We start from the raw sequence: 12,214 nt of genomic DNA, 5'->3' as shown, positions 1-12,214 counted from the left end.
TTCTTTGACTGGGATGCATTCTTCCCCATAAATAGTTCTCAGAAGTCTATCAGGACAAAGCCACAAGTCAATAACATGCATTTCTGAGGCCCTCCAGTTTCTGTTACAAACTTACTGTCTGTCACAGGGAAATCTCATATGGGTCTTCACATAAATCAGAGACCATGCTGGGAAGCAAAAGGGGTTATATGAATACAGTGATGTACATCCAACAATGGAATACTCTACATTTTTAGAAAAAAATGAGACTGTCTTACTATGGAGTAATTTCCAAAATTCACTTTCAGTATGTACAGAAGTGTGTGTACCATACACAGCATTTTGTTTAATAAGATAGAAGAGGATAATAAGAACATGTAACTAAACCCATTCATTCAATCTATCTACATATCATCTACTTACATTCATAAGTAGAGACAAAGAAAGGATTTTTTTAAATGTTGCTTTTACAGCAGAATGAGGGGATATGTTGAAGGGGACAAAGATGAAAGGTGGACTTTTCCAAATAAATCTTATTTAATATTTTAACTTGAGGCAGTTTTGAATATTTTGTGTAATAGATTTAAATAATATGTGAAAGGTGATATTGAAAACTAAACTCAAGCTGTAATGATTGAAACAGACTTGTCAAAAATATATGATGAGAAACAAGCTAGAAAAGTAATTTTTTACTTTTCTTTTTTAGCATTTTTAAACTCTTCTATAGAACATTGTGGAACTATAATTGTAAGTCAGCATTTATTTATAAATTCCATAGACTTCAGTTGTATAAAGGAGTTGGGTAGGTTCCAAGAAAGGTAACTACATTGGATAAGCAGATAGTGGGTTTTGCTTTTATATTCCTTCTGAAGAGTCAGCTTTAAATGTAAGTCAAATCTAAAGAGCAGATAGTAGATTCAGAAGCTCATTTCAGAGTAATGGTAATTTGAACACATTTTCTCTATAGTCAGAAGCAACTATTATTTTGTTCTCAACCATAGTCAAAATTTATCTTATGCATATGTTGATTATGTGTGAAACAGGTTATTGTCTTATAGAAATCTGATAAACTGATAGTCATATCTGCATTATGTATACATTTGGTGTAAATTTTGTTTGATGCTAAGGTTGCAGCTTTACTCTCGCTTTGTTCTTTAAGATGAAGAAATAAGTTGTCTCATTTTGCTTGAGATCAGTATTCTGAAAAATAATGTAGAAAAGTGAATGGCATGAATATCTGAAAACACATAGACCTAAGGTAGTGAGTCTGCAGAGTTGGTTATCAGGCTGGTGGCATCACCAGTTATCTGAAATGCAGGAAAAGACAATTGTTTCTTCTCCTGTGCTTTCATGGAAGGAAGGTGTTACTACATTTAGAGTAGCTAAAAGACTGAAAAGTGCTGAAAGAAGGTTGTCTTCACTGAGGAGAACAATTGGAGTATTGCAGTGTTTATAAAGCTATTGAAGCAGAGATTAAAATAATGGCTATTAGAAGATGATACCAAGAGGCAGAAATATGCATTTTAGCCAGGGCCTCTATTAACCAAATCATTTTGTACCAAATAAATCAAAAAATGTACCTAGAGAGACATCAACCTCATCAAGTAGCTTGTTAGTTCTTTACTTGTATTTATATTTCTTTAATAGCAGAGGTATTAAACCAGGTATAACAGGAGATATTTGTATAACAGGAGATATTTGTGATGGCATAGACTCCTCTTTGTTCAGCCAACGAGTAATCTAAATCAATTCTATTATCTAAACCCCTACAAGCTCAGAATAATTCTTATGCCTATAGCCATATTTTGGAGTGGTATACTTTGCTCCCCTTCAAGGCCAGACTGCCTTGCTTTCTGCTTTGTGGTTTTATTTTACTTACCTTGGATTTTTATCATCAGGCTGTAAAAATTTTGAGAAAAATAATGGAATTATATTTTTTGCAACTTTATTATTACTAAGCAATGTACCAAATTACTTTGCTTGAATTTTTCTTTTAATTCTCATTAGAATTCATCAGTGTTTTCATACGAGGAATCAGGCTAATTTAAGTAGACACCAGTGAATATACAGTTAGCACATGACAGAATCAAGGTGAAGCCCAAGTTTAACTCATTTCAACAGCACTAATTTGCCAGTCTACCATACTGTCAGGGAGAATTTTGTTCAGTCACTCAGTTGCATCCCACTCTTTGTGACCCCAAGGACTGTGGCATGCCGGGCGTCCCTGTCCTTCACTATCTCCCGGCGTTTGCTCAGACTCATGTCCATTGAGTCGATGATGTCATCCAACCATCCAACCATCTCATCCTCTGTCGCTCCATACTCTTCCTGCCCTCAATCTTTCTCAGCATCAGGGTCTTTTCCAATGAGTTGATTCTTCACATCAGGTGGCCAAAGTTTTGGAGCTTCAGCTTCAGCATCAGTCTTTCCAATGAATATCCAGGACTGATTTCCTTTAGGATTGACTGATTTGATCTCTTTGCTGTCCAAGGGGCTCTCAAGAGTCTTCTCCAGCACCACAATTTGAAAGCATCAATTCTTTGGCACTCAGTTTTCTTTATGGTCCTACTTTCACATCCATACATGACTACTAGAAAAACTATAGATTTGGCTAGATGAACCTTTATCAGCAAAATGATGCCTCTGCTTTTTAATATGCTGTCTAGGTTTGTCAGAGCTTTTCTTCCAAGGAGCAAGCATCTTTTAATTTTGTGGCTTCAGTCACCGTCTGCAGTAATTTTGGAGCCCAAGAAAATGAAGTCTGTCCCTGTTTTCATTTTTCCCCCATCTATATGCCATTCAGTGATGGGACCAGATGCAACGATCTTAGTTTTTTGAGTGTTGAGTTTTAAGCCAGCTTTTTCACTCTCTTCTTTGACCCTCATCAAGAGGCTCTTTAGTTCCTCTTTCCCTCTGCCATTAGGGTTGTATCATCTGTATATCTGAGGTTGCTGATATTTCTGCTGGCAACCTTGATTCCAGGTTTTGATTCATCCAGCCCGGAATTTCACATGATGTACTCTGCATATAAATTAAATAAGCAGGGTGACTTAATCTCTTTGATTTGGGGTAGGTTCTGTTGATCATTTTGGAAATAGATTAATCAAGTCAGAATTTCAAAAAGAAATGAGAAATAGCTCATTGTGACTCAAACATTCTTTGCCCCCACTTTAAGCTGTATCTCCCCCATCTTTTACTCAGGTTTTTCACTCAGGAACACATCTTCAAAAACAAGATGTCTCCAAGAAAAAGGCTGGCTAGTCTCTTGGTAATGAAACAGATATCCCAGCATATCTGAATGAAATGGGTAATGTCAATCCTCAGTGTCCAATCTCAATCCTCATTAAGTCTGGAGTGGGTGATGTTGATATATAAATTCTGTTGTATATAAATAGATACTCCTCTATTCTGCTCCCCACTCCATTTCCTCCCCACTATCCATCTTACCCCTTATCAGAGGCCAAACCCTAGGCTTTCAGATTCATTCTACTGAAGGTGCAAATATTTCACTGACCTAGAGAATCAAGAACCAAAACCAAATTCTGAACCTAGAGCTAAGTAGAAATCTCCAAACAAACAAACACTGCTCTAGGTTTTCCAAATGAGAACTGGACCACACCAACTGGATTGCTTGCAGATCCTCTGAATGAGACTGAGCCCTGATAAACTGGGATTTTATTTGGAAAGTTAGCTGACTGAAAATATGGCAGGCTAGTGCCTGAAAATAACCATCTTGTTAGGGCCTGAATGTCGGGCTCCTTTCAGAGATGGGTGGAGGTGAGGAAACAAAGTAAAAAGACCATTTAATTCTTGCAAATACTCCTAGAATGGCAAGCCTCCAGCAGGAAATGTCTTAGCTTCACTTTCTTGTAGCCCTTCACAGTGGGCAGGTCAAGCTATCCCCTGTTAGCCAAACAAAACACCCTAGGCCTAGGGTCAAGCGGAAGGGGTTGGGCAGGGCTCCCTGAAGCAGGCCGTTATGTATGCCTATAAAAAGAAAAGCAAAATAAGAATTAAAGTCACAGATGCAGATCCAGTATGGATTCAAAATTAACCCTTATAGTTGCAGAGTTACTATGGAGTTTAAATTGAATATATTGTGCTCTCACCTTTAGATTCCTTCCTTTTCTCCCTTCATCCTTTGATTTTGGAAAGGTCTCTCAATATTCTCACTTATAATAAAGACAATCTTTCCAAATGAACTGCTATTCCCTACAAACTCCCTGATTTCAAATTATAATACAAAGCTATATATTGGCAGAGAAATAGACACAAACAGCTATGAAAGAGAAGAAAGAGGCCAGAGATAAAGCCATACTTACATAGACAATTAATTTACAACAAAGGAGCAAAAAATATAAAATGGAGAAAGAATAGTTTCTGCAATAAAAGATGTTGGGAAACAGGACAGCCACATGCGAAATAATGAAACTAAACCACCTTCTCACACCTTACACAAAAACAACTCAAAATCAATTAGAAACTCCTACATTCATAGAAAGTGAACCCATAAAACTCCTAGAAGAAAACATAGACAGTATGCTCTTTGACATTAATCTTAGTAATATCTTTCTGTGTATGTCTTCTTGGGAAAGGAAATCAAAAGCAAAAATAAATGAATAGAACTACATCAAATTAAAAAGTTTCTGCACATCAAACAAAAAACACAACCTACTAAATGGGGGGAGATATTTGCAAATCATATATCTGCATAATATATCCAAAACAGATAAATAACTCATACAACTCAACAATAACAAAAACTCAAATTTAAAAAGATACATGCACTCTAATGTTTGCATCAACATTATTTACAGTATCCAAGATAAGAAAGCAACTTAAGTGTCCAACAAAAGATAAATAAAGATGGTGTTTTACATGTATGTATACATATATAATATATACACAGTGGAATATTAGTTATAAAAAGGAATGAAGTCCTGCTGTTTGCAACAATATGAATGGTCCTAAAGGGTATTATGTTTAGTGAAATAAGTCAGAGACAGGAAGACAAATACTGCATACTGTTACTTCTATAGAGAATATAAAAACAAAAAATGAATTAATATAACAAAACAGAAACAGATTTTCACTATAGAAAACTAACTAGTGGTTATCAATAAGGAGAAAGAAAGGGTGAGGGTCAAGACAAAGACTAAGAGGTACAAACTACTATGTATAAAATAAATAAGCCAGAAGGATACATTGTAGAGCACAGGGAAATATAGCCATTATTTTATAACTTTGAGCAGAGTAGAATACATAAAAATATTAAACAACTATGTACACCTGAAACTAATATAATATTGTAAATCAACTATACTTCAGTTTTAAAAATAAATAATAGAACTTTAACTTATTTCATTTTTATAACATATGTGGCTAGATTACTTAATTCATGTGGTTCCTTATCCTTTTAGTTTTGTAGTTCCATCATCTGCATTTTTTGTCCTGAACAACATTTCTTGTCTTTTTTACTGTGTTAAATTTTTAGAACGCTCTTTTCTATTGCTGCTGCTGCTAAGTCACTTTAGTCGTGTCCGACTCTGTGCAACCCCATAGATGGCAGCCCACCAGGCTTCCCCATCCCTGGGACTCTGCAGGCAAGAACACTTGAGTGGTTTGCCATTTCCCTCTCCAACGCATGAAAGTGAAAAGTGAAAGTGAAGTCACTCAGTTGCGTCCAACTCTTAGCGACCCCATGGACTGCAGCCTACCAGGCTCCTCCGTCCATGGGATTTTCCAGGCAAGAGTACTGCAGTGGGGTGTCATTGCCTTCTCTGTATCTAAATTGAGTACATAGAAATTCCCTTTCTTCTCTGTCAGCATACCCCTTTTATGTTAGACTCACACATACTGCATTATGATACATAAAATGTCTATATTCTTATTTGCTCAAAATGGTAATTAGTGATAAAATTAGCTGAAGACAGTTTCCAAATGATGATGAAGATATTTCTTGCTTTAGGAAGTTAAGTGATAGAAAGACCTTGTGAGGTTACATTCATAAGGGTTATAAAGCAAAAAATGTCGATATTATCTATTCAGTACCTATTTTGTCATCAGCACCAGGAAGTGTTGCTCTTTAATTTCATACTTAATAACATCCTGTGAGGAATATACTATCATCAAATCTGTTTTAGAGATAAAGAAAAAAGGCTCATGGATGGTAAAACGGAGCCGAGTAGAAGAGTTCATGTTCAAATTCAGAAACTCTGATTCTACAGCTTGTGGTTCTAACTACCATTAGTGAACAGTGGCTTGATTGTGTTTGAATTATTGATAAAATTTCAGATGTTCATACATATAGTGTCTTGGTCATGTGAATATTATGGGGCAGTGGTGCTATACGAGCTGATAAATCCAATATAAATGAGAAATTTATATTCATTCTGTATTTATTATTTGAAGAGTTCATATAGTAGGTTCACAGGAGCAGGCAGTCATGGCCAAGTGTTGAAAAACACAAAGAAATATTATCTTCCTTCTTCTGAGATTAACAAATTGGGCTAAGGTTGCCAAATTAAAAAGAGGATGCTCAGTTAAATCTGAATTTCAAATAAACAACAGCAATTTATCAAAAGTACTGAGACTTCTGTATTTTTTTGCAGGATCTGGAAACCTTAAGGTGGAGACATTAACAGGATAAACAGTGTTAACCATACAAGCTGCAGTGAACAGTAACTTCACACATTTTAATTTTGTAAGGTTGTCATGCCTCAGGAAGATATTTAAGAATTTCAGAATAGTAAAGTAGATCTGGTCTACCCTTCTTTCTGCCATCACTTCTAGGTGATGGTCTCTACTTAAAGTCTGAAGACCTGCTCATTTTTGGTAAATTATCCATATGAGAATATCATCTTCTTAGTTTCTCCCCTTCTGAGGGGAACTGACTACAGAAACAGAAGTTCTGCATCTGACCAATGGTAGTCTTTGATGCCTATTTGTATTGTGGGAACTAGGACAAAGAAAACGAAATCGCGGAAGCATGAATAGGAATAAAATGTCTGTGCCTGTAGGTTACTTCTGTAGAGAAGGAGTGGACCAGAGACAGAGAAAATAAGAAGAAAGAAGATGTGAAAATAAATTATGACATTGCAATTGGTTGGCAAGCAAAGAAATGAATAAACCTTGGTCCTGAACAAACTAACTTGGTTAGAAAAACAGCGCTTCACTGGGTCCAGATTCTTAAAAAACACAAGCTTCAGTGGGTCCAAAATTTTCACCAAATATAATGTCGGGTGCCGCGTGGAGCTGTGGGGCCGCCGACGGCCTGACCGAGAGGCTGTCTCCTCTCAGGGCATTTCGTGCACCAGTTTAAGGGCCTGTGTTACTTCACCAACTGGACGGAGCTGGTGCGGAGTGTGGTTAGATATGTCTCCAACCAGCAGGAGTCCGCGCGCTTCGACAGCGACGCGGGCGAGGGCTACGCGGTGACCGAGCTGGGGCGGCCTCAAGCCGAGCGCTGGAACAGCCAGAAGGACGTCCTGCAGCGGAGCGAGCCGAGGTGGACACGGTGTGCAGACAAACTACAGGGTTGGTGAGAGCTTCACGGTGCAGCGGGGAGGTGAGCGCGGGGTGGGCGGCGAGCGGTGTGTGTGTGTGTGTGTGTGTGTGTGTGAGACAGAGAGAGAGGGAGTGGGAGAGAGAGATAATGGACATATACTGAGATACTTGACTGAATCCAGGATGAGTGAATACAGTGGGAACCACTAGAAATCAGGAGAGCCTGCTGCAGAGGAGACTGTGTGTGAATCTGTCAGTGATGGTGATGGGCGACTTTGTGAGGTGTGCCCTGTGAGGTGAGGTGTGAGAGAGAGTGTGTGCCTTCCGGGCAGTATCCTGGGCTCCGAGAGGACTGGGAGGGAGGAGAGGTGTGAGGGGAGCCGTGCGGGAGGGAGGCTGCAGGCATCTTGGTGTCTGTGGGAGAGGTGAGGGGAGGAGAGGAAAGGCTGACACGGTGGGTGTTCAGAGGGGCCGACTTCTAGGTGTCTGTGTTGACGGGACGGTTTAGGGGAGGAGCGGTAGGGAAAGTAAAGGATTGGGAGCACGTGAGGAGAAGAGTCACAACCTGCTCTTGGCACCCACCCTCTTAATACTGACATCCCAGAAATGAGTGTGCAGGCATCTGTGTGCAAGAGTGTTTCACTGAGAAAAACATATCAGACTACTTTCTGAAAGGTGGGGGAAGGGAGCCTCTGTAGCTCCTCTGATCTTTCTGAGACTTCTTGTCTGTCTGAATATTTTCCTTTTCCCCTCTTTAGCCTATGTATTTTTACATGGTTGAAATGATTGTGTAACCAACTTGTGAATTATAATTTTTTAACATACAGACATTACTATTTTTATAATGCTAATACTAGTAGGGTAGTTTCATATCATTTGTTTTTATAATTGTAAGAGTTTACCTCACAGTTCCCTTTATCAGATATCAGATCCTTTTTCAAAGATATGTAGTGCCAAGGACTCAGTTGAAATATTACATTTATTAAAACATTTGTATTTTTTGATTTCTAAGATTCTTGAACAGCTCTCACATATTTATTGGTCTGCTGTTGTTACTGCTCTAGCAATTATCTATTCTCTATTATTTCTAGGGTCCTGGTGTTTTTCTCAGTGATATGGGTTCTCTATCCAGAAAAATTAACACTATTGATATTTGATTCATCTTTTTCTCAAGTGTGGTTTATATTTCTGACAGTTTACTATTTTCAGTGACAGAAATTTAAACATTTTGTTTAATGAAATATGCTGTGAACTTGTTAGGAATGATTTACCATCAATTTTAAACTTACCATTTTAGAATATTTAAAATTGTTTTCTTCCAAGTTTCTCCATTATTTTATTTAAAAATTGTATTTATTAAGGCTGGTACTGTCAGAGATTGTCTCAGACACTAGACACACATACTCATGAGGCCCAGACCCTGCCCCTAACTCAAGTGTCAGCTTAAAAAGAAAGTGCACGCTAAGCTGCTTCAGTCATGTCCGACTCTTTGGAGCCCTACGAACACTAGCCCTCCAGGCTTCTCTGTCCATGGGATTCTCCAGGCAAGAATACTGGAGTGGGTTGCCACACCCTCCTCCAGGGGATCTTCCCAAACCAGGAATGGAACCCTCATCTCTTATGTCTCCTGCATTGGTAGGCAGGTTCTTTACCACCAGCTCTACCTGGGAAGCTCTTAAAAAGAGAGAAAATTATAAAGTGATAATAATTCCAATAGTAAATTCACTTGTTTTGCAAAGGAGAGGGATTGATCAGCAGAGTTTAATTACAAGAATTCTATTTTTTAAATTAATGACTTTTCTTCCTTCCTTCCTTCTCCTTCTGGACTCATGGGTTTTTTGGAATTCAACTCAGAGTTAGAGATTCACCCGTGTCTTTCCATCTTGCCAGGGTAGAACCATTTCTCAGATGTTCTAAGGTGTGAGTGCCTGGAGACAGCTTTGCCCCAGGACTTCATCCTCTGTCTCCATACCTACCCCACTGCTCTTCTCTAATTTACCTACCCCGCTTTGAATCATAGTTTTTCTCAAATTAAACAAGAATAATAAATAGCTGTGATCCACTGAAGGTTAAATTCCAGTTACTGCTCTACATACTCTGGGTGCATTAATCCTCACACAATGCAACAGGCCAGTGAGTTGAGAGACAATGTGTTAGGACAAGGCATAGGGACTTTATTTAGAAAACCAACAGCCCAAGAAGGTGGTGGGCTGCCAGCATTCAAAGTATTGGTTAGCTCTGGAGCAGTAAACAGCCAAACCTGAGTTCGGTAACATTCATTGTTTTGGCGTGAGAAATTGGAAAGTAGATGAAATGAAGTGTTAGTTGCTCAACTGAGGCCGACTCTTTGCGACCCGATGGGCCGTAGCCCACAGGCTCCTCTGTCCATGGAATTCTCCAGGCAAGAATAACTGGAGTGAATTGTTGTTCCCTTCTTCAGAGGAAGTAGATAGAAAGCAGAAAAACATCTCTGTAGATTTATGCAAACAAATATAAGTAAAGAAATCAAAGATGTAAAGAAGCTAAAATATTTTATATATAATTGACATGAATTTGACTACCTCCAATAACTACAGGGTATGTATTTCCTTAATTGTTACAAAGAATATCTACAAAATAAACCATATGCTATGGCCATAAAACAAGTTGCACAAAGGGTCACAGGAATAAAATCATATAGAATATATTCCCTGACAACAATCTTATTAAATTATAATTAATAACATTGAGAAAATAGCCAAACTTTTGGCAGTGAGGTAATACACTTCTAAATAATATATGGCTTATGAAAGAACAGATCAAATGAGAAATAAGAAAATATTTTAAAGAAATAGTAAAACAGGTTTTCAAGATTTGTGAAATGAAACCAAAACTGTTCCTAAAGAGAAATTTAGAGGTTTAAATGCTTAAGTTATAAAAGGAGAAATATTTAAAAATCAGAGATACAAAAGCTTCAGTTAATCAGGAAAAAGTGAATTTAATTTTAAAAAGTAGAGGAAAAAATAATGCAAGAGAGAAAATAAATACAATTGAAAACTGATGTTTACTAAAAAAAAAAAGAAATAAACAGAGTCAGAATTTTTTTTTTTAATAAACCTGAAAGACTGATAAGGAAAAACAAGAAAAATTCAAATAATGAACAAAAAGATGCCATTCTTACAGATTCTATAGGTATTAAAAAGATACCAAGAGGATATTATAAAGAATTTTGTGCCAGCAGATTTGCTATTTTAGGTGAAATTCATTGAAAGAGAGCAAATTTCCCGATCTATTTCTGTATACCAAATCATGCCTTGAGGTCTATCCAATAAAGAGGACGATCATATTAATTTGTGCCCCATGACAGCAGTCCCCAGCCTTTCTGGCCCCAGGGACCAGTTTCGTGGAAGACAGTTTTTCCACACATGAGGGCAGTGTGAGGGGCCTATGGTTAAGGTGGTAAATCGAGTGATGGGGCGTGCCAGACCAAGCAGCTTTGCTCACTAGCTGGCTGCTCACCTCCTGCTGTGTGGCCCAGATCCTAACGGGCCAGTGGTCCACAGCCTGGGGGTTGGAGACCCCTGCCCTATGAGATAAGTCTGAATTATCCAGGTTTCTGGTTTTGTTTCAGGGCAGATTTGTACAGTCACCATTTCCAACACTTCTTGCTTAGGAAAGCTGTGGAGAATTTGACTATATCTCTTCAGTTTCCCAAGACGTTTTATAGTTAGACTTCACCGATGATAACTTAACAGTGATTTACCAGAATGGGCCCCAAGTTTTCCCCAAAATTTCATAGCTTACTTCAGTGTTATTGAGACTATCAAGAATTTCACAACACACTTAGTGTGAATCTTCTTATAGTGACTGTATAACTATCAAAGAAGGACAACCAGAGACACTCTTAGATGCCCATCTAGATAAACAGTCCAGTGTTTTGTCCATATAGGAGCATAACAAGGAGTTTATTTTGCAGAGCCTGAAAACACATGACTATAGAACTCTAGGGTGGGAAAAGGATCATGGTCAGACTGGAGATATTGCAATTATTGCAGTTAAGAACAGCACTAGCACCGAAGGAGATGATGACAATTAAAAGAAGTTAGTGTTTCACTCCTGTTCCAGAAGGACATAAACCAACCGCTGTGTATTTTGCCCAGATGGCAGAATCAATTCCTATAGGACTGATTCTTTTTATCCTTCTGTGTTTTTCATAGTTCACAATTTTTAGAAGTAGTAAGTTTTCCTCACTTTTGAAGACGTTTAATGCTTCTAATAGTTATTATGTTATCTTTTGCTGTAGTTATTAGAAAACATGTTTTTTTCTTCTGGTTAACAAATAGAAAGGTCATTTTTTAAATTAACTGAGCTGTTGGTTCTTGTTTTAACAATTTACTTGACATCTCTGAAAGACTTTTCTTTAAGGTCAGATCCCAAATTCTGAACTATAGATTCTGGCAGGGTGTCTTTCTCATACAACTCATCTTTAGATCTCTAGGTGGATGTTTAATAACATCAGTTTTTATACACTTATCTTCCTGGTGTAACTTATGGAATAAACAAATGACCAAATTATGTATGATAACAGTTATTAGTGAGGACTGTATACTCCTCCAACATCTTCAAAATTGCTGTGCGATATTGAATGTAATATTCTCCTGGTTGCAATGACACAACTTCCAATTGTACTAAACTCTCAGTGGGGTCTGGGGGCATAGGTTTTCCTCAAATTCAGGGTCAATAATGATGT

At 37.8% G+C, this 12,214-nt stretch overlaps 1 protein-coding gene across 1 annotated transcript; it reads left to right on the top strand.

The window, feature by feature from the left end:
• Positions 1 to 3,726: 3,726 nt before the first annotated feature.
• On the top strand, positions 3,727 to 8,266 carry LOC122429262 (SLA class II histocompatibility antigen, DQ haplotype C beta chain-like). The gene is given in 6 exon segments (XM_043449493.1): positions 3,727 to 3,756; positions 6,591 to 6,607; positions 7,262 to 7,473; positions 7,476 to 7,502; positions 7,505 to 7,546; positions 8,244 to 8,266. Coding segments are annotated over 6 exon segments (351 nt in total).
• Positions 8,267 to 12,214: the final 3,948 nt, after the last annotated feature.

This window comes from Cervus canadensis, chromosome 28, assembly GCF_019320065.1.
Source record: "Cervus canadensis isolate Bull #8, Minnesota chromosome 28, ASM1932006v1, whole genome shotgun sequence".
NCBI lineage: Eukaryota > Metazoa > Chordata > Mammalia > Artiodactyla > Cervidae > Cervus > Cervus canadensis.
This window is presented reverse-complemented; position numbering and strand designations above follow the sequence as displayed.